This window comes from Bidens hawaiensis, unplaced genomic scaffold, assembly GCF_021521415.1.
Source record: "Bidens hawaiensis isolate Kalapana, Puna unplaced genomic scaffold, B.hawaiensis_p1.1 tig00002935_1, whole genome shotgun sequence".
In the NCBI taxonomy this organism is placed as follows: Eukaryota; Viridiplantae; Streptophyta; class Magnoliopsida; order Asterales; family Asteraceae; genus Bidens; species Bidens hawaiensis.
Genome location: NW_027491158.1, coordinates 491,809 through 519,223, shown reverse-complemented (window position 1 = coordinate 519,223; position 27,415 = coordinate 491,809). Strand labels below are relative to the sequence as shown.

At 35.9% G+C, this 27,415-nt stretch overlaps 3 protein-coding genes across 3 annotated transcripts; 2 read left to right on the top strand and 1 right to left on the bottom strand.

The window, feature by feature from the left end:
• Window positions 1–9: 9 nt before the first annotated feature.
• LOC143621683 (zinc finger BED domain-containing protein DAYSLEEPER-like) lies at window positions 10–10,643 on the bottom strand. Its single transcript, XM_077093031.1, has 3 exons — window positions 10,328–10,643; window positions 10,070–10,260; window positions 10–120 (listed from the first exon to the last, which is right to left on the bottom strand). Exons 1-3 carry the CDS (start codon window positions 10,641–10,643, stop codon window positions 10–12), a joined length of 618 nt encoding a protein of 205 aa, XP_076949146.1.
• A 10,043-nt stretch (window positions 10,644–20,686) lies between these two features.
• Window positions 20,687–21,827, top strand: LOC143621682 (large ribosomal subunit protein P1w-like). Its single transcript, XM_077093030.1, has 4 exons — window positions 20,687–20,775; window positions 20,882–20,960; window positions 21,492–21,704; window positions 21,774–21,827. The coding sequence occupies exons 2-4, from the start codon at window positions 20,892–20,894 to the stop codon at window positions 21,825–21,827; spliced, it is 336 nt and encodes a 111-aa protein (XP_076949145.1). The 5' UTR covers window positions 20,687–20,775; window positions 20,882–20,891.
• Window positions 21,828–24,946: 3,119 nt separating this feature from the next.
• Window positions 24,947–25,459, top strand: LOC143621715 (uncharacterized). Its single transcript, XM_077093050.1, has one exon. The coding sequence runs from the start codon at window positions 24,947–24,949 to the stop codon at window positions 25,457–25,459; it is 513 nt and encodes a 170-aa protein (XP_076949165.1).
• Window positions 25,460–27,415: the final 1,956 nt, after the last annotated feature.

Below are 27,415 nucleotides of genomic sequence, written 5' to 3'. Positions count from 1 at the left end.
CGAGCGAAGCTAGGTGACGATACGAAATAACCCGGTCCCGACGGTGGTGTTCAAAACAGCCGCGGCTGAACGGGATGATGACGACTGGTGGCCGGCTTTGGTTTCTTTGGCGGCTGAATTCTAAAGCCGTAAACAATAATAATATTATTGTCTTTACAAAAGGTCACGATGACAATATATATATATATATTGACTTTTGGAGGCGGCTCCAATTAATTTGGAGTGTTCTCCAAGTTTTTCTTTTTATTACTATTATTATTTATGTTAATATATATAATAATTTACTAAACATTAATCGGGCCTAAAGTCCAACTCGTTTCAACTCTTGTTTAAAGCCAGAATCAGTTTATTTATCTAATAAATAAACTTTAAGATATTATTTATATTTAGTATAAATAATAATCAGTATAGTCATTCGTCGATACCGGTTAACTAATTAAGCGGATTTTATGCTCGTTACCCAAGGTGTAACTCTCACGAGTCACAACCCGGTTGGCCACGTTGACTTACCCGAACCGGTCCATAATTCCAATAGTCTCCCACTTGGACGGTCTCTGGTTAAGTTGATCAACACTTGGACAGCCAGCGGTGCTCTAGCTACACATAGCTGCCCCCAACAGGTTATGACATTTTAAATTCATTAACCAAAAGATCTTGGAATACACTATTGCAAGATAATGAAATTATAGTAATCGTTGTCATCTATCCGTTCCGTATAAGACACCAATTGAACAACGAGACATGGATAAGATCAATCTCATATGGCGTTCAATCATTATCGTTTTCGTTTTCGAGTCAAAGTGGTCCAATCAAACACACAGTAAGTTTGGGTGAGGCCTCACACTTTACCAGTTTGAATCAACGAAGGCGCCAAGATGTCTAACTGTTACATATCATGTAAGAGTCCAGAATCCCATATTGATTACAAACAACTCCCACTGAATTTCGGAATCCCATCTCGATAATGAAATTATAGTAATCGTTGTCATCTATCCTTTCCGTATAAGACACCAATTGAACAATGAGACATGGATAAGATCAATCTCATATGGCGTTCAATCACTATCGTTTTCGTTTTCGAGTCAAAGCGGTCCAATCAAACACACAGTAAGTTTGGGTGAGGCCTCACACTTTACCAGTTTGAATCAACGAAGGCGCTAAGATGTCTAACTGTTACATATCATGTAAGAGTACAGAATCCCATCTTGATTACAAACAACTCCCACTGAACTTCGGAATATTCTCAACCAATGCCTTTATGACTGGCAGTTACTCGACAGCGGTTGACATTGATCAAAGAATACCTTTAGTAAACGAAAGTTCTAATATGTATCTCAGGCGGATACTAAATGAGCATACCAATATCAAATGCATCTTATGACTAAGATCCATGAAGATGATTTGATGCGAGTTACATCCAACGTCATTCATAATGAGGTATGTGAGTTTGGAAGTCAACCCTTTGAGTCCAAAGTCAGAATAGTCTTAATTCAGAATCGCTCCCACGAGTCTGACCGACTACGGATAATTTAGAATACAGTATTCATGGATTAAACATATTAAAATGAACACAGTTATAATATTCAACGTTTGCATTTAACTATTAAATCAAAAGTGAACTCAAAAGTATAACTGTTTAAATGTTCATACATCTAAATACTAAATCAAAACAAATTACTAGCTAATCTAAGACCAATAGCATCCCTGTGTTAGTCATGCTTGTCCTGAGTCATCGGCTTAGTGAACGGGTCTGCTAGGTTTTGATCTGTGTCTACTTTGCTTATTGTGATGTCACCTCGTTCCAGTATCTCCCGTATGAGGTGGAACTTCCTTAGAATGTGCTTGGCTCTGTGATGAGATCTGGGCTCTTTGGCCTGAGCAATAACACTTGTGTTATCACAGAACACCTCGATTGGTTTACGAATACTCGGAACCACATCGAGATCAGTGATGAACTTCTTCATCCAAGTAGCCTCTTTAGCAGCATCCGATGCAGCTATATATTCGGATTCGGTGGTAGAATCCGCCACTACACTCTGTTTGGATCTCTTCCAATAAACAGCTCCTCCATTGAGTATGAAAACGAAACCTGACTGAGAGCGAGAATCATCTCGGTCAGTTTGGAAGCTAGCATAAGTGTAACACCTTATAGTGAGCTCCTCTTCCACTCCCCCAAACATCAAGAACATATCTTTGGTCCTAATCAAGTACCTTAGAATATTCTTTACGGCAGTCCAATGGGCCATGCCAGGACTCTGTTGAAAACGACTGGTCATGCTCAAGGCATACGAGACGTCAGGTCTAATACATAACATAGCATACATGATAGAACCAACCGCAGAAGCATATGGAATTGCTTGCATATGCTTAGATTCAATGTCCGTTGCCGGAGATTGCGATTTTGCTCAACACGGTTCCTTTAGTCATCGGAACAGCTCCTTTCTTGGATTTTTCCATTGAGAAGCGTGCCATTACTTTGTCTATGTAAGTACTTTGACTTAGCCCTATAATCCGCTTAGATCTATCTCTATAGATCTTTATTCCCAGAATATATACGGCTTCTCCAAGATCTTTCATTGCAAAACAAGATTCCAACCAGTGCTTAACTTCCTTAAGCATAGGAATGTTGTTTTCAATGATCAGTATATCATCCACATACAAGATGAAAATGATATAGTGCTCCCACTAGCCTTTCTGTAAACACAAGACTCATCTTCATTTTTGAAAAAACCAAACTCTTTGATTTTCTCATCAAAGTGAAGATTCCAGCTTCGAGATGCTTGCTTAAGTCCATAAATGGACTTATTCAATTTGCAAACCCTATTAGGATATTTAGGATCGACAAAACCTTCAGGCTGAACCATATAAACATCTTCAGAAAGATGCCCGCTAAGAAAAGTGGTTTTGACATCCATTTGCCATATCTCGTAGTCATAGTACGCAGCTATGGCAAGCAATATCCTTATTGACTTAGTCATAGCAACGGGCGAGAAGGTTTCATCATAGTCAACACCTTGAGTTTGAGTAAAACCTTTCGCGACTAGCCATGCTTTATAGGTTTGCACATTTCCATGCATGTCGGTTTTTCTCTTGAAAATCCATTTGCTCCCTACTGCCCGACTATCGGGGGGTAGCTCAACCAAGTTCCAAACTTGATCATCATGCATGGATTGCATCTCGGCGTTCATGGCATCTTGCCATTTCTCATATTCCGGATCCAAGATAGCAGATTTGTAGTTAGTAGGCTCGTCGCCATACTCGGATACTAATAAGACTTCGGGACCATCTAAATGCCATAGGTATCTAGAATTTGGTACAGTAGTCCTACTACTTCTGTGAACGCTTGTGTTCCCGTCTGATGTATCAGCAACAACAACTTGTTGATCAAACGCTCCAACTTCCTCAGCGGTTGTTTGTGGTTCTTGAATTTCTTCAAGATCGACAATGTTATCTCCAGTTCCTCGATTGAGAAATTTCTTCTCAAGGAAGTGGCCTTTCCTCTTGATAGAAATCGTATTTGTATCAGGATGAAAGAAGTAACAACCGCTTTGGTTATAGTATCCGACGAAAACAACTTTTACACTGCGGGGATCAAGTTTGTCATTAGACTCACTTGAGATGTAAGCATCACATCCCCATACTCTAAGGTAAGACGATTTGGGCTTCTTTCCCTTATGCCATATCTCATATGGGGTTTTGTCTATCTTCTTGGTTGGAGCTACATTGATAATGCGGGCGGCTGTCACACCCTCAAAATCCACTAACGGAGTTTTACCGTCAGAGGGTGTGAACTAACAGGATCAGAATCATTAGTTATAATCAAACCATAAAAACGTTTAAATGAAAATAAGTGCGGAAGCGTAAAAACCAAAAGACAAAAGTTGCGTCACGAAGGACGACTTAAAACCCAAGTAATAATAGTTAAAAACATGTTTGCATATCAGAATGTTCAAAACCATGCATGATCCTATACCGCGCGCCAGCCTCGGCTACCTGAAAATAACATACTAAAAGTGTCAACACAAGGTTGGTGAGTTCACAAGTTTATATAAAATAAAGCGTTTAGCGTTTTGCGTTCAGCGTGTTGCGTTCAGCGTTTTGCGTTACCAGATAGTGTTAAATCAATTATATATCGATAGGTAGCTAGCCTATACAACAAGTATTACTAAGTGCTCGACACCGAAGCTGACTGTTTATCAAGTGCCTTGTCACCAGGTCATCCAGACCATGGTAAGTGTTAGCCAAAATTACACCCGCTCGACCTCCAGTCGAGTTTAGCGTTGGGTGGGGTTTGTCAAACCCAGTAGTACTACTCAACAGTGACTCGCTATTATCCAAATATTAACCGGTTCGATGTGTAGGACTTCAATTGTTTCGTTTGCCACTTAGCCTTTACAAGTGATATATAATTTTCTAACAAAATCTTAAATGCGTTTTCGGAGTATGTTATCTCCCCCAAGTGAAAAGCGTTTAAAACAGTTTAAAGGGGTAAGTGAAACTCAATGTTTGCGAAGAATTCCCAAAATAAATCACCAAGTGATGCGCGTCACAGAAAACTCTTTCTAGCGTTCTAAAACAACAAGGAGATTTTCTAAGTATCGGAACTAATATCGAGTCTCTAGACCCGGCACATAATTCCTAATCACAAGATACGTTTCGTGTTTGTTTGTGAATCGTGTGTGACTTAACGAGTACATTTGTGATACGATACGTGTGTGAGCAATTATTTACGTGTCATGTATTAATAATGTACATCACTAGCAATTACTCCCCGTAAGGGCAATTTGGTCACACATAACAATTAACTAGCAATTATTCCTCGCAAGGGCAATTTGGTCAAAACACGACAACTATTTAGCAAGTATTCCCCGCAGGGGCAAATTGGTCAAAACATAACAATTAACTAGCAATTATCATGTTTCATGCATTTTCACAAAATTCAGCAGCTAGTTTCACCGAGACAGAAATTCTACTTGAAAGATTGTACTATTTCACTGATCATAGCATCTCAATTAATTTACCAAAAATCATCACTAAAGCATGCATGTGTTAGGTTTCCAGAACATATTTTATTTTATTTTTATTCCACATAGATTTCTCATAATGATCAAAACACTACAGCAAGCTCATAACAGTCAAATTCATGCGCAACAGAATGTTATTTGAAATTCCCGTTAAATGAAAAATCCAAAAAATGCAAGACCACTTGGGTTAGGTTTCTAACTCAACAAGTCAACTTCCAGAAGTGGAACCAACCCAATTGGTCTTGTAGTTCATGATATATAACATTTACAAAACAACCTAACAGCAGGTCTAACAACTCAGCTTTGCACAACGTTTATGTAAAATCATAAAGGTTAACTTTTACACGTCCAAAAATTGCAAATTTATATTCTTTAGAAACTAGACTCAACCTAGTTTACTGTAGTATCAATAATCTCAACCAATTTCTACATTTACACCCAGATACAGTTAATTGAACATCAACAACACAATATGTCCAGAAACTGTTTGCGACAAAACTCAACATATTAACCATCTATAGACCATAATCCGTTCATATAACACTCTAAACACCATAATCACTATCCATGCATATCAATTACACATTACATCCATGATTAGGGTTTTACTTGAACTCAAAATCAAGAAACAAACGATTAACGTGCAATAACACCAATACTAGCTATCAATTCAACCATCAATACATCTTTCAATCAAAACAAGACACATGAACATAATCACATATAAAAATCGGACCTAGGGTTTATAATTAACCCATTAAAATCGAAATTAAGCATAGAGGATGCATAGGATAGTTGTTTATACCTTCCTAGCACCTTAATCTTCAATCAAACTTGAACAATCTTGATTGTATGTGTGTGTATGAGGGCCGATCGCAAGGGAGAAGTGGGAGAGGGGCTGCCGTCGGTTTGGGAGAGAAAGGAAGAGGGGAGTTAGGGTTTTAGGTTTATATTAATAATAATAATATAATACACTTTGGTCCCTTAACTTTCAAATGTTACTTTACTAGCTTAATTAACTAATTCTTGCACCTTGAATTAACGTTTATAACAATGTTATCACATAACACATAAGTCTAACACATAATTATCCCATAATTATTGTTTTGACGTTTTTTGTTTATTCACCAATTGTTTGTGTCAACTCGTTTGCGTTTCGGTGCAATTCCGGAAAGACTACACATGTAGTAAGTGTCAAGCGTCATTTAAACCCTAGTTTAAATGTAATGAGGTGTGCGTTATAGGTTCAGTGATCTAAAGTTTGAATTGACGGAGTTGAGTTAACGGAGTTAACCTGAAATTGACGATTGTCACAGCGGCGGTCATAAGGGTGTGACCCCAAAAGGAGTGAGGCAAGTTAGTTCTACAAATCATCGATCGAACCATGTTTAGCAAAGTTCGATTTCTCCTCTCGCTCACGCCATTATGTTGGGGTGTTCCAGGTGGAGTGAGCTGTGAAACAATTCCATGCTCTTTTAGATGAGTGATAAATTCTGAACTGAGATACTCTCCACCTCGATCTGATCGAAGCATTTTAATGGTTTTTCCAAGTTGTTTTTCCACTTCGTTTTGAAACTCTTTGAACCTTTCAAAAGTTTCGTGCTTGTGTTTCATAAGATGCACATAAGCGTATCGACTATAATCGTCGATAAAAGAAAAAAAGTATCTTTCATGGTTTCTAGTCATGGTTCTGAAAGGTCCACATACATCAGAATGTATGAGTCCTAACATATCACTTGCTCGTTCACTTTTATGAGTGAATGAGTCTTTGGCGAGTTTGCCAGCTAAGCAAGATTTGCAATCATCATACGAGTCCGGTCCTGTGGATTCAATAATCCCTTCGGATTGGAGTCTTTTAACTCTTGTCTTGCTTATGTGGCCAAGTCGGCAATGCCATAGAAAAGTATCATTGATGCTAGTCTTGATACGTTTTGAATGATGATATACGTTATTATCAGGTTGAACATCAATCTCATAAATACCATTTCGAGGTTTAGCCTCAAAATAAAAGATATCATTTAAGTAAGCAGAAATAGCCATGCCATTAAAAACGTACTTAAAACCTTGTTCAAGAAACAATGAAAATGAAATGATGTTTCTGGTCAAACCAGGAGCATACAAACAATTGTTCAAAGGAAAAACTAAGCCAGATGGACAAGTAAAATGAAAAAATCCAGTTGCCAGAACTGGTACTCTCTTCCCATCTCCAACGATGAGTTCCATGCTGCCTTTATTTAGTTTCTTCCACTTCTCATGCTCCTGCAAGACATTAACAATGTGGAAACCACATCCGGTATCAACTACTCATGTGTTGCTAGAGACAGTGAAAAGTTCAATAACGTATATGGAAGTACCTCAAGAAGAGCCTTCACCATTGGCCTTCCTCTTTGCTAGCTCAGCTAGATGCTCGGGGCAATTACGCATCCAGTGCCCCATCTTGTTGCACTTGTAGCACTGGCGCTCCTCAGGAGGCGGCGTAGGTGCCTTTGCAACTTTCTTGTTAGTGTTGGTGGCAGATTTGGCAACAACAGTAACTTTCTTCTTGCCTTTTCCCTTATAACCTTGACTCTTGGTTTTAGGCTTCTTTACACCAGCAGATCCGATCATCAAAACTTGATTGGTCCTAGAAGGAATGTTCATCTCAGCCGTTTTGAGCATGTTGTGCAGCTCCGACACTGTCTTTACCCAGCCATTCATGTTGAAATTCATTACGAACTGGTCGTAAGAGATGGGGAGAGAGTTGAGGATGAAATCCGATGCCATCTCATCAAGCATGGGATAATCAAGTTTCTTAAGCTGATCGATGTGCCCCTTCATCGTAAGAACATGCGCACTGATGGGAGACCCTTCTGCCATCTTGCAACTTATGAGTTGTTTCATGGTATCGAACCGTTTCTGACGGGCTTGTTTCTGGAACATGCCCTTGAGTTGTTCCAGCATCTCATAGGCACCAAAGTCTTCTAAGCCTTTAGCAAGCTCAGAAGTCATGGTGGCTAGCATAATACAGGAGACATCAGCCGAGTCATCCCTATGCTTGTCAAGAGCTTTTCGAGCAGCGGCTGTGTTGTTTTCAGGCTCGTTTGGAACAGGTCCATCGAGAACATACAGGCGCTTTGCCATTGTAAGAACTAGTCTTAAGTTGCGGTGCCATTCGATGAAGTTGGTACCGTTTAGCTTATCCTTCTCAAGGATTGTCTTAAGTGCGTAGGGTGTGTTATCGTTTGACGACCTCTGATTAAATAAGCAAAAGTATATTTAATTAGTATTTTCGACGTTGTAGCCCTATTATTAATGACCCAATTACATTAATGAAATAGAAGCTTGAGAATCTGGCTTCCAGTTATTAAAGGCAGCTGTAGCATACAACATTAATAAGTGGTTAGGCAGACTGACAACGATTGTCAATTGTGAATAGAGCACAACTCTCAGTTATGAGGCCTATAGAGACAACGATTGTCTGTATAGAAACGTTTAGCCTCATCTTTGCCCACTTTAAGTCTCCAGACAGCTTTAGCACGTAACAGGAGAGTAAAGTAATAGTTGTCCTAGTACAGTGACGTGTGAAAGGACCGGATGTGTCAACGAAGCGCTTTCACCTTGATGGGATAGGCTAGAAAACAAGTGCGGTGCTTTAGCTCCAAACACTCGAAATTTTGTAGTATGCCTCAAGTGTGGCTTGTAGTAGGATTGGCACAAACTATTGGTTTTATATTGGGATTAATTTTAGAATTACCAAATAGAGTAAAAATCAAATTTTACTGTATTTATTATCAGGACAATAATGATGAACCCTTTCATCTCTCAGGACGCTTAGTTTTAAATAACCTATTAAAAACTAAGTTTGTCGCGATATGTCTAACCAATTTTAAGTTAACAGAGAACTATTAAGTTATAAGGTTTTGGAAAATCAAATTTAGTTTAATTTTGCAAAAACTTTATTGGTTAATTAAAATTTATTTTAATATATTTAATATTAGGTCGGTGGTATTATAACCTATTATAATAAAGCAAGCAACCACAATAGCAAACAAGAATATGTAAATCTTAAATGGCCAAAAAGGTGATTGGTCTTGCTAGAGCCTATTAGCAAGACCAATTGGGTCAAGGGGTCACAACACAAACAATCACAAGGATGGACTCTTGGTGCATCCGGTCATGTTTGCTAACTCCCAATGACTTCAAGAAATCCACGAGCTCGTACTCGGTTTTCCTTCGGGTCTTCTTCATTACAATATTCACTAATACAAGTAATGAAAAACTAAACCCTATCTATAGGGATGGCAACGGGGCGGTTTCGGGGCGGGGAATGCCAATCCCATACCCGCCCCGGTTTATAAAACCCATTACCAAAACCGTCTAAAAACCCGCGGGGACTAAACGGGGAATCCCCATCGGGGATTCGGGGAAAACCGCGGGTATTCGGGGAACCCGTCTAGCATAAATGGTTTTTAAACCGGCTAAATTCCCCGTGGGGATCCCCATTTAACCGTCGGGTTCACCGTTTAAAACCCGATTGTAAGAAAATGATACAAAATTACAATACAATATTAATACACAAAAAGTTCAATATCCAAACACATTACACATACAAAAGACATTATTAATACATAAAAATGTTTATTTCTCCCATCACAACGGAAATTAACTTCATGATTGATCCTTCTTACACGTCCATACCGCACCCATTCAACCATTCAAACACTTGTCACGCCGGATTGCTATGATAATCAAACATTAACATATTAATTGGAAACTATATAAGAATCAATGTTAAACCATATTAAAATGTAAACGATAAACCATATATATATGTATTACCTCAATACCATCGTCACAATCATATTCAATAGTTTGGCAATATGCCTCGGATTCTTCTGAACAAGTTGCTATATTCATATCACAAAAGTCAAAAGTTTATATAGTAGCTAAGTTAAAAATAAAAAATAAAATGTTTGTTTACCTTTGATTTCATTCAACAACCAACTTTGGGCGCACATTAACGCTTCCAATGTTTTTGGATGAAGACGGCTACGATGTGGACTTACTAATCTACCACTTGTACTAAAAGCGGACTCGGAAGCAACGGTAGATATTGGAATCGCCAATATATCTCGAGCAATCTTTTGCAACCTTGGGTACTTGACACCATTTGTTTTCCACCAAGCTAAAAGGTCAATCTCAGTTTCTTTTATCCAAACTTTCTCTTGTAGATACAAATCAAGCTCCGTTGTGACACCTAATATATAAATAAAGTTAATACAATTAATGAATAAAGTTAAATTAATGTAAATAATAAGTCATACCCGAATGATTATCCTCTTCAACGAATGTGAAGTATTCGTTGAAAAATCTTCCACCCCCCGCATTGTTTTGACTTGATCTCACACCATCATCCCGTGAAGTTCCTTGACTGTAACTTTCATAATCTTGAAACAACCTATATACAAGCTCCTTAAGTTTTATTATCGCACTCTCCGACTTTTCAGAACCATATATCTTTGGAAAAGCAAACTCCATTGCTTTCAATTTGTAACGAGGATCCAAAACTGCTGCTACTCCCATTACCCCATGAATAACCGACCAATATTTATCAAACTTAACAATCATCTTCTCTGCCATCATCTTGATCATAGGGTCTCGATCTAGGGTTAGGGTAAATGGCCAAATGGGAAAGTAGGAAACTGGTTTTAAACGGGTATACGGGAAAATGGGTTAGGCAGCCTTATTGGGAAAATAAATAATAAATAATATATTATATATAAATATAAAAATTATATTTAATTAAACGGGTTTTAAACGGGTATACGGGGCGGGTACAGGCTATACCATACCCGCCCCGAACCCGATTAACTTAAACGGGGAAACCCCGAACCCGGACCCGTCCCCGATTAAGTGTCCCCGAACCCGCCCCGTTCGGGGCGGGTTTCGGTTTTCCCCATCGGGTTTGGTTTTTTTTGCCATCCCTACCTATCTATTATAATTTTGAACCAACAAAAGTGGTCAAAAACCATAAAATAAAACCGAAAAATAAATACAACTTTTGAACCATCCATATGGCCAAACACCAAAAACCATACAACCAAACAAACAAGGTTAGGCCAGATTTACATATTTGATAAAAATAAAATTGAGCAATATTTTGGTCAAATAAAATAAATAAAAATTGACCAAACCAAGATTGCTCAAAAACTTGTCTAGATCAAAAACTTCAACTGGTTTGAAGTTTATGATGTAGATCCGGTGAAAAGACCGGATTCGACTCGTATGTTGTAACCAAGGCTCTGATACCACTGTTGGGTTCCAGTGGTGATCAGTCAACGGTTTAACTTTTAAACCTGGTTTAATAAAATTAGTTTCATAATTATTAATCATATTAATAACAGAATACGCAGCGGAATATAAAACGAGTAATCACCATTTAACGGAACCGTACAGGATCCGGTTACAAACGATACGAGTACGAGTAATAATATACGATATATTGTTAACTACCGATGAGATAAATAATACCTCGGTTAATGATTAACCGGTTGAGACACCGAGAGTTAACGAACGAAGCTAGGTGACGATACGAAATAACCCGATCCCGACAGTGGTGTTCAAAACAGCAGCGGCTGAGCGGGATGATGACGACTGGTGGCCGGCTTTAGTTTCTTTGGCGGCTGAATTCAAAAGCCGTAAACAATAATAATAATATTATTGTCTTTACAAAAGGTCACGATGACAATATATATATACATTGACTTTTGGAGGCGGCTCCAACTAATTCGGAGCGTTCTTCTTTTTATTACTATTATTATTTATGTTAATATATATAATAATTTACTAAACATTAATAGGGCCTAAATTCCAACTCGTTTCAACTCTTGTTTAAAGTTAGAATCAGTTTATTTATCTAATAAATAAACTTTAAGATATTATTTATATTTAGTATAAATAATAATCAGTATAGCCATTCGTCGATACCGGTTAACTAATTAAGCGGATTTTATGCTCGTTACCCAATGTGTAACTCTCACGGGTCACAACCCGGTTGGCCACGTTGACTTACCCGAACCGGTCCATAATTCCAACACTAATACCATACTCGATTTTTATGTGCTATATAAGATTTAACAGTTGATTTTTTATGTGATATTTACTTATTTAAACCGATTAATCAAACATTATACGAGTCCATGTTACATGTGAAGTTGTAGTTTTAGTTCACAATAGGAGCTGTTATTTTCTTTTATATAGAAAAACTGTTTTTTATTTGTAAACTTATATGACACCGGGGAATGAGGATTGAGTGCCATCTTTTGTCCAAAGACCAACATGACATGGGATTTTCTTTAATATAAAATGCAATTTTTGTTGGGTTTTATTAATATATTTTGTACAGGTGGTTTATATTAAAGTACATACAGAACACCTTTTGTACTTTTGCTGTCCCAAATGGCACCAAACACCCCTAGAGAGAGGAATATGCCCTAAAATATGCTTAATTTAAAATGCCATTTTCTAATCGATTAAACTGTTACTGTTATGATTTTAAAAGGTATAACTATCAACTAATAACCGATTCATATAAATAAAATAGCAATAAAAACTTGTTCTAATTAGTTGAAAGTTAGAACAAATGTATTTTTATAATTACAACCTTTTCATTTATGTCATTTAGAAGATTGAATGTGTTTTTAAAAAATATAATTTATTTCAGTATCTAAAACATTCATAGTTCCTTTCTTTGAGAGTGATTGGATTTAAGCTATAGAAAGTTAGGAACTACTTAAATGCTCATGACACACTATCACCGTTGTATGCATAGTTTCCGTCAACTTGAACAAGGATGTAATATTCTGTTACTCAAGGCACAATCATAGCTTTTCTTTAGATGGTCGACACTAATAACACTCGACAGTCACACTTAAGACATTCTATCACTATTGTCAAACTCAAACATCTAAGTTGAATACATGTTATGAACCAAACCGAAGCCCTATTAGCCCAGTTGAGACAACCCTACATATTGAAGAAACCTCATGAATATAAACAAATAGAGAAAACAATAGGGATAACGAATATGATGAGAGTGTACAATCTTCTTCTTCCCATTACTAACATGTAATCTCTAATTTCCCATCCCCGTCTTCTCTAAAATGATACTAATTTGAATTGTCATTGTAATAAGTCCATTAATCAATTTAAACACCTTTGCTAATTACCTAAATTGATTCTCTCTCGTTGTGTCAATATGGATTCACAACAATATATTTGTATGTAGTTTGCCTTTTGAAATTCTCTTATCATTAAAATAAGATAAATGTTTTTCTTAAAACATCTCTATTTACATAACACATGTTATATGTGTTGTTTAGTTACTTAAAAGTATAATACAACATAATGTTAATAAATAGCATCTACTATTGTTATTTATAACACAACTAATAATTTATAATTACAATTTACCAAAATAACCTAAAGAGGTTAATATTACAAACTTTTAATGTACTATAAGTAATATTAAATTTGGCTTAAAGAACGTACCATACATCTGACACATTAGAGTTCATTGTTCTTGACTAACGAAAGGACTTTTTACGGGTACAAATAAATATTTTCTTTTTGTTTATTTTTAAGCCGCACACGAAAATAGTTCTCTCTCATTCTTCCTTTCTAAGTTATTCTCATAATAAAAGTCATTGCTAATTTATAAGAAAAACATCACTTAAGACTCTCTATTCGCCATTCTAATCCCAGCATCTTCTCACTCTTATCAAATTTAATATTTTTCATCTTTTAATCGCTCTCATTGTTATCATTTAGTATACTCATGACTAATTAGTCTAATGGTATGGTGTCTCTTCTCACAAATATGATCATAGATAAGGATGCAAATCCTTCGATTTGTCGTTAAAAATACAAAAAGAAGAAGAAAATTTCCGGTTAGTGTGGCCAGTAGGGTATTGTTTCCTGTTACTTGTTTTTCTTTTAAAATTTCAAGTAGGTCGTCAATATATAATATGCAATGTTTAAATAAATAAAAGGTGGCATAATGTAATGTAAGATTGTAAGGCACCACGCATGTTGTCGGAGGCAGGTTGTGTAGGCCTGATGTGGTTAGGTACCTGGTCATTCAACTTGCCTAACTAACATTTTTTTATATACAAATATAATAAAATTCACACTCTTAAATAATCCTTTTCTTTTCCATCTAAACCTGCTCTTGGATCTTGAGCCCAACCCATGTTTACCGGAGAGCATATTAGATCATCACAAGTACAATAACAATAAGTTTATACATGGAGTTACAAACAAATGGTTAAAATAAAAAGACATATTTTTGTAAGAAGAGTAGGAATAACATAAAATTTAGAGTTAGGAAACTATTTAGTCTAAATCCTTGATTCTAAGAAACTATTTGGTATTTTTAAAACTACCAATCTCAACCACTAGATCATAGATCCAAGGGCTTAGATTGATTATTACTCTTCCTAGAAAACAATTTCTTTTTATTATAACTCACCCCCGTGCCACTCAACCACAACTTTTTCTAACATATAAATATGTGAAAAGTTCTTATATTCTAGACAGAATTACAAATTTTGTCCTTTAAAATAAGTCGAATTACGGTTCGTGTCCTTTGTTAAGTTTCCTTGCAGGCGGTGTACTTTAAACTTTTTTTTCCTACAAGTTTTGTCCTTTACGCTAACTGGGTTAGAAAAAGTCAGTTAAATGCCCTCACGTGAGACGCATGTGAGGGCATTTTTGTCTTTTCGTCTACCCTGCAAACAAAACCCCTTGAAGTCAAACAAAACCCAACCCACCCCCGTCTCCCCCTTCGTCCGTTCCTCCCTTGCCTGCCACCGGATTCCCTCTTCGGCAAGCCACCGCCGCCGTCTTCTGAGGCATTAAGGCATTACAAATTTTGAAGTCACACAATCATTTCGATAACATTTAGCAATAAGATTCATATCAGAAAAGAAACAATATAAATTCTAATTGAGGTTGTTTCAGCTAAAGGATGACAGACATTATAACTTACAATTTCAGCCTGATTGATTTTGTGTTTAATAATATTACGAAAAGCCCTAAATTGAAACAGGCAGTTCACCGTGGAAGAAGAAGTGGATCCACGTCACACCCGGAAGATGAAGTATATTCCGATACTGCCGCCGATCATTCCAATGATGATGACGATACTGCCGCCGATGAGCCGCCTCGCCGGAAGATGAAGTATATTCCGGTATGGATTTGTTTTTAATTATTTTTTGGTTGACTTTGACCAGATCTGGTTTTGTTTGTGTTTAATTATTTATTTGTATACTGCCGCCGATGAGCCGCCTCGCCGGAAGATGCAGATCTGAAAAATCGAAATCGCAGATCTGAATCCATGGCCGGAGTGGTTGGTGGCGGAGCTGTGACGGAGATGGAGCGGTGGCTGGTGGAGGAGCTGTGGTGGCGGTGGTGATGGTGTTTGAGGAAATCCATGGCCGGAGTGGTTGTGGTATGGTGATGGTGGTGGCGTAGAGAGAGAAATAAGAGAGAAAGGAAGGGAAGGTAATTGGAGTTGATTGTGATATGCAAAATGAAGAAGAAGAGGACGAAGAAGAAGAAGTTGCAGGGCAGACGAAAAGACAAAAATGCCCTCACATGCGTCTCACGTGAGGGCATTTAACTGACTTTTTCTAACCCAGTTAGCGTAAAGGACAAAACTTGTAGGAAAAAAAAGTTTAAAGTACACCGCCTGCAACGAGAAACTTAACAAAGGACACGAACCGTAGTTCGACTTATTTTAAAGGACAAAATTTGTAATTCTGTCTATATTCTATTTACTCAAGACGATTTAATGTTTTTAAAGGCTTAAAGCGAAATAAAATTTTAGATAATTTCTGAATTGTATTGTTATAAACATCCTCCCCTACTTAAAAACTTTATTCATAATTTGAAGGACTAATTTAGTTCTAAGAGAACACTTTAATCATTTAAGAAACACTCAAATAGGTAGGGCGTATTTGTAAGGCCCCGTTACCGGTAACCCTACTTTCGTGTTGGATTTACTCATAAACACAGTTCTAAATATCAGAGTTAATTAAAAACTTTACGCGGAATATAAAACTTTCATAAAACATTACATATCAATTCATAATCATGTCTTAAAACATTCCTCTTGTCTTTCAAAATCAAAACATAACTTATAAAACATATCAGCTCTTCAGATGCCAGGCTTTAGTCTTCTGCCATGTGTCCTCCACTCAAGCCAGCCGTCTCATCCTACTCACCTGCGTGCATACTAAAAGTCAGCTACGCTGAGTGAGTTCTAGTTAATCATACAATACCATACGATACCTTATTACATACATACGTACTTAACCTCATAACTTTCTTTCATACACACATAAGTACTCATACCTTCACTCTTACTTATATACTTTCTTTCTTACTTACATACTTTCTTTCTTACTTACATACTTTCTTTACATTCATAATCATACGTTTTAAAGAGCCTTTCGCCCTATAACCTCACAGATATTATAAGGGTCTGGTCCCTAACATCACAGATATTATAAGGGTCTGGTCCCTATCCTCACAGATATTATAAGGGTCTGGTCCCTAACATCACAGATATTATAAGGGTCTGGTCCCTAACATCACAGATATTATAAGGGTCTGGTCCCTAACATCACAGATATTATAAGGGTCTGGTCCCTAACATCACAGATATTATAAGGGTCTGGTCCCTTGCTTTCGAATATTAGTAGGGTTCAGTTCCCTCTTCGTTACCATACAACCATGCATCATACCTCGAGTATTATTAGGGCTCGGTACCCTTTTCGTAACCATACAACCATACAACCGTCATTTCCTTCTTTTATTAACTTTATTACGTTCATACACATAAACATTCATATCATACTTGCCATATTTATAACGTTACAACCTGACAATACGTGCAATATCCGAAGATCGTTCACGAACCATCAAGCAATCATTCATACATATCACATATATCACATATGGCTTTATAACGTTACAACCTGACAGTACGTGCAATATCCGAAGATCGTTCACGAACCATCAAGCAATCATTCATACATATCACATATATCACATATGGCATACACTTATCACTTAGGATAAATGTATTAACAACACATCAAGTATGCACACAGCCTCGAAAACATAACAAGGAATGGGGCTAGAAACTCACCTGAATCCTGTTACGCTCGCCGTTGATCGTAATTCCTTTCTTTAACTGGGCTCGGCTAACTGTATAATATTTACACATATCAATTAACTACTACTACTCGTTTTGTATTTCCATCTATATATGACCCACAACGAACGGGGGTCCGGGGGCAGCGCCCCTGGCAGCGGGGTTCTAGGGGCGGCAGCCCCTAGCGGGGTTCAAGGGGCAGAGCCCCTGGCTGGGGTTAAGCTTGGAAAAATTTTATTTTCGATAACTGCCTTAACACATTTTCCATTAGGTTTTTAATTTATTTTATAAACGAACTTCACTTCAGGCGAAGTTAAACCTTAGGCGAACTTGGCTTCAGGCGAAGTTAAACCTTAGGCGAACTTGGCTTCAGGCGAAGTTAAACCTTAGGCGAACTTGGCTTCAGGCGAAGTTATACCTTAGGCGAACTTGGCTTCAGGCGAAGTTATACCTTAGGCGAACTTGGCCGTAGGCGAAGTTACGCTTGAAGGCGAAGTTACGCTTGAAGGCGAAGTTCATCAGGCGAACTTAATCTTGCAGGCGAAGTTATCGCGCTGCAGATCTGTTTGCCCATAACTCCTTCGTTTCTTAGCCAAATAACTCGATTTTGGTACCCACGGAATCGTATGATCGGCGCCTACAAATCCCAACCATCAAATCGGCCTAAAATCGACGTTTTAGGGGTCCGATTTGGGCAGTTTGGGTTTCGGGTCCGGTTAACCCATCCAATCCTAACCATTTTCAGTAATATTAACTTTGTTGGATTTGTTCTTACCTTACCAACTCAGATCTATCAACGAAATCTCGGGTCTCGGCTTCGAATCTTGATCGGTTAGAAAGCGGTGTTTTGAGGAGTGTGTGGAGTGTGTGTGGAGTTTGGTGAGAAATGAGATATTTTGGGATTTTTGGGGTATTTATATCCCTGAAATCCCATTCTCATTTATCCTATCTCAATTAATCCAAGTCCATGACCCGCTCCTACCCGATATTAATAATTAAAAACGCGAAATCACTAACATAACTTTCTTTATTCAACATTATAAATTTTAGGATGTTACAGTATTAGCGGAAGTCCGGACAGATTGAATTTCAAAAAACAAAATCGTGTGATACTTGAAATTCTAAAAAATTGAAGACGATAAAACTTTGATGGATAAAAATCATTTGTGAACATCATATTGAGAACTTGAATTCCTGAATGACTGGACTTGTTTTGAAATTTAGAGCAAAACTTATACATTTTCGGTCTCTGGATTTAAAATAGAAAAATATGGAAATGTGTACGCATGGAGGAATGATATTATGATAAGTTTGGAACCATTTATTTTATTCTTTCCAATTAAAAGTGATTTATGCCATCTAAGAATTCACAACGTGTACTTGTTTAAATGGTCCAGTTTCCAATTGAAAACGATTAACCAAATTGATGGCTTAAGAAAGTTCCAAAGACGCACATTCAAATAAATGTAATATAAAGCAAGTAGAGAGAACATGAAGCTTAGATAAATAACCTATCATACTACCACTAGTGAGAACCTGAATTCATGAATGACTGAAATACAAACATACATTCAAAGAAGTATGATCTTCAACTAAAGATTATGTGTTTTAGTCACACTATACATGGAGAGTAAAAAAATATTAGCCATTCAAACAAAAAATAAAAAATAAAAAATAAAAATAATAAACCTCCTAACCACCTATCATATCCAATGGACAATCTTATTATATTAACATAATAAATCTACAAGCCCAATTAAATTGGGCCAATTTGTTTGAATACATAAACACACAACCAGATAATAACTTGAGAGTAAAACAAGATGTATTTGACTATTAGAGTACCCATTTTAATATTAAAAATATAAAACGTGTCATTAAAATATTAAAAATGTCAAATGTGTATCATCAAAATATTAACGTACTAAATGACTAGTACAACTAGTAAATTCACCATATCCAGAAAAAAAAAAGTTAAAACAACTGATAAAGAAAAGAGAGGATAATATTACATTTCACTATGTGGGGACGTCATATCTCAATGTATTGTGTAAATACGTCATAACTCTTTAGATGAAAGCACATATATAATCTCTAACCAACGAAGAACAATGGTATCAAAACACATACATAATGAATTGCACCTCCAAAGTCGAAGATTCCATGATTTTGCCCTATGGCAATATTTTTTAGCTCGATTTAACACGAGGAAACCCAAAGCTTTGACATCTTCAATTATTTTGTGAAACGAGACACCTTTGTTGTTGAACATTATTTTATTACGCACTCTACATATGCATCAACACATGATTCTACTAATTTTAAGTACGTTGTTGTTGAAGCTTTTATATATAAAGTGTGGTGAAACATATTAAAGAGGATCATAAACATACCTACGAGGATAGAGAGCAAGGACTCAAAATCGACTTAATTTATAGTAACTCATCGCCTTTATTATCATTTGTGATACTAGTTTTGTGAGCTATTCGCATTATGCTATCTACTTTTATGTTTTTCCGAATATAACATGTGCTTAACTTTTTCAATGTAGTAAAGTTGTTGTCAACTTTATACATCGACAACGAATCCTTATACTGTTTTCCATAGAATGTGAAGTGCCATGTACCCTTTAATGAGCCATAACAAAAAATAAATAAATAATAAATAAAATAAAAATAACTGAAGAAACTCGCTAACCAGTGGTTTTGATTAATTCTTTTTTTGATAATCAACTTTTTCAGCTTGGTCTCCGTTACATACACAAACGACATTGAACCAGACTGTTTGACATATGAATAATTCTTATAATATAACATATATTGAACTGTATTATTGAAAAATAAAACTAGATATAGATAATAGTTTTTTAAGTTGGTTCGGTTTACACAACTGGTTCAAAATTTCAAACTGATCCAAACCATTAAACGACAACAATCGTCAACTAGACTGTTTGATCTCAAACAAGCCAAAATGCCTAACGAAGTAACCTACTTTGATTTGAACGGTTCAATCAGTTTTCATAGTTTTTAAATAACACTTATACCAAAGAATCATAATAATTAAATGATTGGTATATAATGAAATTAATTAAGTAAATGCCAAACTGAAGCCCAAGCCAAACTAAAAACTGTTATGTGGTAGCTGACCATTTGGTTTTTCGGGGAACGCTCAAGCTAAACTTTTGAAGTCAGCGTGGATCCAGTTAAGACAAAATAGTTTGACTAGAACAGGGCAAAATGACTGTAATTTAAAAAATACGGTGACCTAGACACAAAAAAATCATCGTTCTAAATGAAAATATACATTCCAAAGGCCACCAACCCAAGTAGCTTGGTTGAATCATAAACTTTGGCCCATTTTCAACACCCTTCATAGATTTAAAATTCTTGACCCATATTACATGGGCCAGAAAGCCCAGTCCAGTTATCCCTCAAGCAAACATCAATATTACCCTAGGGTTTTTTCATCATTAAACACTTAACAACACAAGGCGGCAGCGTTGTTTCTCTCTAGGGCTAAGCCACACAAAAATCTTGATCTTCTTTCATTCAGGCACACTTGCTCTTCACTTATATTTTATAATCAGTTTGGTTAAAACATATCATTTGTGTTTTTTGTTACTGTTTTTATGTTAAAGATTTTGTTTATGTTTTGTTTGACAGAGAAACATGTCGGTCGGAGAGATTGCTTCCACCTACGCTACTTTAATTCTTACTGATGATGGCATCTCTGTCACTGTTAGTAATTTATTACCCTTCACTTCATGTTTTTGTTTTGAGTTTTATGTGGTGGATGAAATATTGTAATTAGGAATCACACTTTGGGTTTTTTTTCATAGTTGTTGTTCCAACACAATATTTATTTGTTTAGGGTAACAAATGAAGATTGTCGAGAGGCCTCTGTGGCTTGTCTTTCCCAATAGTTAAATTTTTCCTTAAATTTTCAAGTGAAAACTGTGTTTTAGTTGTCAAAAAGTAAATCGGCTGTTTTGTGACCATGATGGATTATTTTGTTTTTAATTATGGTTATGAAAGCATAAGATTTGTATTTTGATGTTTATAATGCTGTTTTTATTTGAAAGGATGGAATAGATTAATTCATTGGGAAGTATAAGTCGTCTTGGACTCTAATCAGTCTTTATTAGTCATTCTAAACGACATCGTTTTTGTGTTAGAACCAGTTGCAATCAATACGTTACTTTTTCATTTGTTATATTACATATATGAATTACAAACAATTTTTTTTGTATGTTTTGGTGTATTTTTCAGGCTGACAAGATTGCTGCCATTTTGAAAGCGGCTAATGTTGAGGTTGAATCCTACTGGCCAAGTTTGTTTGCTAAACTTGCAGAGAAGAAAAACATCAGTGACCTTATCGCAAACGTTGGAGCTGGAGGTGGCGGTGGCGGTGCACCAGCTGCGGCTGCTCTTGCTGCTGGTGGAGGTGCGGCTGCTGCTGCTGCTCCTCCTCCGGAAGAGAAGGTAAATTCCACTTTTTTGTTTGATTTTTTTAGCTCTTGTAACTCATGCTTTGTGTCTTACTGTACACAGGAAGAGCCTAAGGAAGAGAGTGACGATGACATGGGATTCGGCTTATTTGATTAGATGTTTTTTATTTGTGTGTTTTAGTTTAAACAACGTATCTTTTGCAAGCCTTTGGGTACTTGATCTTTGTTATGCTATCTATTTGTTTTATGCTGCTAAGAAGTCTACTACTTGGTATGGTTAAAATCATTTTTGTTTCGTCTTTTTTATATGGTCTTGAGCCGACGACACAAATCAAACATTTTTGATATCTAAAGCTCATTTTAAAATTGATTTTGTTTAATTCACTTGGAATTACATTTTGAACCTTACTGTATGTTAGGTTTATTGCTCATAGTTTTGGCCTAATATTACAGATCTTTGGTTTAATGAAAACTTCATATATGTTCAGATGGTTTACCATGTTTTAAGTCTCCCATTGAGTAACTAAATACATATCACAAGCTCTGTCTTATTATTAAGAAGATGTAATGTTTTAAACATCTAGATTGGACCGGGCTTTCGACTCGTTTGACAATAGAAGCCATTAGTTTGCTTTGCTTTGACAAATCATCAAATATCACTTTAACTGGTTTTCATCTTCTATATTTTAAGATGCTGTGACTTGCACCAAACTTTATCAATGTATACTGAATTTGGCAAATACCATAAAAAATAACATTTTATTGTTTTATTCGTTAAAGTCTCTCAACAATTTTTTGCACGTTAAAGTCGTTAACATGCTAAATTTGAACAAGATTTTGAAAACTTATAAAAGTTTCTTGCATTAACTTCAACAATTGTCGCATGCTCCGGTGGTGTCTTCCTCTATTCTCCATAGCCATATTCACGAGTTACAAAACACCTTTTTTTGTCCCATAGATTAACAAATTTGAGAACCTCTATGTTCTTATTTACCATATACTTTTGCACTATTTATCACATACGTTTCAACATAATCTATGTTAATTCAACCCATTTGGGTAAGGATTAGAAAACCCACAATGATTATATGAAAAAAATCCTAGAAAACTAAGTAATTGATACACTGTAATGCTTTGAGTAGCTAGTTCTGTCACTTGTTAGCCTAGCTCAATTAGAAATGTATGACATCATCTTGTTGTGTTTTACGGGTTCCTTTCTTTTTTGACTTCCTATCCTTTTAGAATTAAAAAAAGGTTGTTTACTAGTTAAATGTAACAACTATAGAAACTTTAATAAGTTGTTTTACATTTTTGTTCAAATTTAACATGTTGAGAGATATTAACATGCAAAAAAACTGTCGACGATGGTAGGGCTTTCACTTTTACCCGAAACACAACTCGAAAAACTCGTACCCGAACCCGAACTAACCCGACTCGAAAAACCCGAACCCGAACCGAGGTAATTCGGGTTGGTTCTCGGGTTTGATTTATAAGATTTGGGTCAACCCGAATAAAATTTTAGTTTTGAATTTAAATATATTTTTATGTATAATAGGCTAAATCTTAGTCACTAAAGTTATCAGAATCTGGGTCTAACCGACTGTTGTCATTCTAAGGCTATGTGTAGTGGGCGCCAATTTGGGCGAATTTTGGGCGCGAAGGGGCGCGAACACCGCCCTCCTCCCCCCCGACGATAAGTGGGCGAAAAGGGGCGGGGTGTTTTTATCGCCTGGAAGAAGAAAAAATATTATTATTATATTATATGTATGTGTGTGTATATATATATGTATATGTATATATGTTGTGTGTGTGATATATATATATATGTATATGTAGGGGTGGGTTATAATAAAAAGAAGTATTTTTCTAGGAAGAGTAAGAATAAATCTAGGCCCTTTGATCTAAAATCTAGTGGTTGAGATTGGTAGTTTTCAAAATAACAAATAGTTTCCTAGGATTAAGGATTTAGGCTACATAGTTTCCTAACTTTAAATTTTATGTCCTTCCTACTCTTCCTACAAAACTATGTATTTTTATTTTAACATTTTTCTGTATATGTATATATGTTGTGTGTGTGTGTATATATGTATATGTATATGAATATATGTTGTTTGTGTATATATATGTATATGTATATATGTTGTGTGTGATATATATATATATATGTATATGTATATATGTTGTGTGTGTGAATATATATGTATATGCAAAATGAATCAAAACCATGGTTCGCAAAACCAGCCGAACGTGAACTTACAATGGAATCCGATGAACCTATACCCACCGAGCTATTCGTTTCAATTTCCCGACCCGAACCTAAACATGTACGCCAACCGAGCTATATGTTTTTTTTATATTTTTAGTTATGTATTTTTTTGTATTTCTTTTTAATTTTAATGCATTTTTATTTAATTATTTGAAAAAATTGGTTTTTATTTGATTAGTTTAATTATAAAAAAAATAATAAAAAAAGATATTGTGAGCCCAACTTGTAATCCCTACACCATTACACCCCAAAAACATATTTCCCCCTTTGCTGACTGGACGCCACGTGTCACAATTCGCCCCCATTTGTAACCCCTTCACGCCCAACTCTTAGGCTATGTTTAGTGGAGGGGCTACAATTGGGTGCGAATTGTGACACGTGGCGCCCAGTCAGCAAAGGGGGCAAATTTATTTTTGGGGTGTAATAGTGTAGGGGCTACAAGTTGGGCCCACGGTATCTTTTTTTATTATTTTTTTTTATAATTAAACTAATCAAATAAAACCAATTTCTTCAAATAATTAAATAAAAATGCATTAAAATTAAAAAGAAATACAAAAAAATACATAACTAAAAAAATACATAACTAAAAATATAAAAAAAAACATATAGCTCGGTTGGCGTACATGTTTAGGTTCAGGTCGGGAAATTGAAACGGATAGCTCGGTTGGTTTAGGTTCATCGGGTTCCATTGTAGGTTCATATGGGTAACATGCATCTTTGATCACTAACAATAATAATAATACTCGTTGATGATGCTAGCTAGCCCTTTTACTTTTGTATATGGCCATATGGGTAACATGACAAAGTGTATTCAACTTTTTTCTTTACATCAAATATAAATGCACATACCAAATTAATTCTACATCATAATTTTGTACTCATTGATCTTTTATTTGTACATCCGTATACCGTCCGTCCCATACTCACATCGATCCAACTACACATACATACACACACACTTCGATAAGTTGCGAGTTAAGTCTCTGATTGTATATTGAACGATCATCGAAATGAAGAAGGGGGTGTCACTTCTCTTGAAGACCATAATATCCCAATTAAGCTCAATCACAAAATCAAAATCATTAGCTATCAAAAGCAAGGTCGAGTCCATGAAAGCGAGAGCTATAGTTTTCTCGTTATTGAAGCACAAGAAGCTTCCCTTGGCGGGTTCAATCTCTCGTAAAGTTCATGCATTACTACTTGGGGGCAAGGAAGAAGACAACAATGATAAAGTTGATGACCTTCAACTAGTTTTGCATGAGGCCAACAATTTGGGGGATGACGACGACGACAAGTATCCAGATCTAAGGCATTCGCTCTTTGACGAAGAGGAGGACGACCCCAATGCTTCTGTGATTGATTTGGTGAAGAATTCCAAGGAAGATGAAGGTGAAGATTTTAGCCTGGAGGACGAGATTGATCACGTGGCGGATCTCTTCATAATGAAGTTCCATAAACGGATAAGACTCCAGAAGCTTGAATCTTTCAAAAGGTATCAGGATATGCTTGAGAGAAGCTCATAAATATATATATATGGCTCGAGATATTCATGCATTGAATATTATTGTCTTTAATTCTTTTGAGTGTGGTTTTAAATCACTTTTCCAGACTTCTTTAGAAGATGTAATATGTTTGGAGCTGACTATATATAGTTAGCCTTTATTATTTTTATTTTATTATGTTTTAAAACAAAAGTAGTGTTGCATCCAAGATCCTAGATGTATTGCATGCACCTTGTGCGTCAACTTTAATACGTTTTTATTTTTAATCTCATTTCTTGATTGCGGATAGAAATACATGTAATGTTCATCTCTAATTAGAGTCACAATTATCTTAGTTGTTTTGAGTTATTTACTTATTTGTTATCGTTATTTTGCATGTTAATTTTAGATTAAAAGCACCAATTTTAAGTCGAGAGGTTAAACGGTTACAATGGTTTAGTATCGTGACTCGTGAGCCATTGTGTCCATGAGTTGATATCCATTTCTTGTCCCTGTATTACACCTGATAGGTACAATTGCCTTTGTGTGTAGTTTAGTTTAGCATAAAAGCATTTTCTAATACCTGATTTTGTGACAATGTTGATTCGAAAGCAAAATGAGTAGATGATAACAGTTAAATCTATAAGATTTAAAAAAGCAATAACCGATATCGTCCAATTACATGTCGTGACCAATCTCCTTGCTAGAGTATGTAAGGAATATTACATATATGCTAGAGTACGTAAGTTGATATATTCAAGTCCTAGCATTCAAATTAAAACAAAAATTATTAAAATCTTGATCTAAACCATCTCCTAATTTGTATACCTAATTCTTGGGCTTGATACATTGAAAATTTAATTTAACTAAAACAAATCAAATTGCAAGCAACATAAGTCTAAACAACCTAAGTCAGTATGCTTATGTTGAACAAAAACAGTCAAGTACAAATAGTATAAGCAACACATTGTCTTCTTCTAGTTAACTATCGGGACCAACCAACTCGAATTCATCGATGTGACCATCCAATTTGGAAAGTGAGAGATGAAGCACGTACTTGACTTCAACGATTGTACATGTTGACATAGCTAAATCAGATGCAACTGTTTTTATCTATGTTCGGAGTTGAAGCACCTACTTGACTTCAACGCTTATACATGATGACATGGTCAAATCGGATGCCCGTATGAACAACATCCAATTTTAATATAGTATACAATATAGCATGTATAACACACTAAAATTAAATGGCTCATTGCATTAAACTGACCCCGACCATCATTTTCCATAAGAACGAAAAATATGAACTTAGGGACAGATTCACAACCATCTCACCTCGCACAATCTTCTGACATAAAAAATAAATTTAGGTTTAAAAACGAAGGCCCTTAATTCTTTTTCTTTTACATGTCCCATATTCAAATAACATTTTTTACATCTTATATATACATCTACATACATCTAACGCTCTACACATGAATACACATAATTACATACACGTAGACATATACATATGCTTGTCTATGCTTTCAATCTATGATTTCGTTGTTAAACCGCTTTTTTGTGATAGTTGCATAACTAACTTTCATTACCATAAAATAAATTCTTAATCTGACATTTTATTTTAATTAAAAGGAGCAGGATTTTTCTGTTATAACCACGTTACCCCGTTATAACCTACATGTTTTTCCTATTATAACCAACCCCCTTAACTCGTTAGAATGACCCATTTTCACAAGTTATAAACCGATCAATTAAATAATTAAATGAATATGAAGTCATGTAGACGGGTAAGTGTTATTCAGGTTAAATTTTCGAGTCGGGTTATTTGAGTTTTCTTTAGAGAAAAAGTGACCCGATAACCAAACCATTTTAAAATCGTGTTATTCAAGTTCGAACGGTTAAAAAAAACACACTTGGTCCGTGGTCATCAATCATCATCTTCCCGATAACATAATAATAAACCCACACGCGCACACACACACACACACACACACA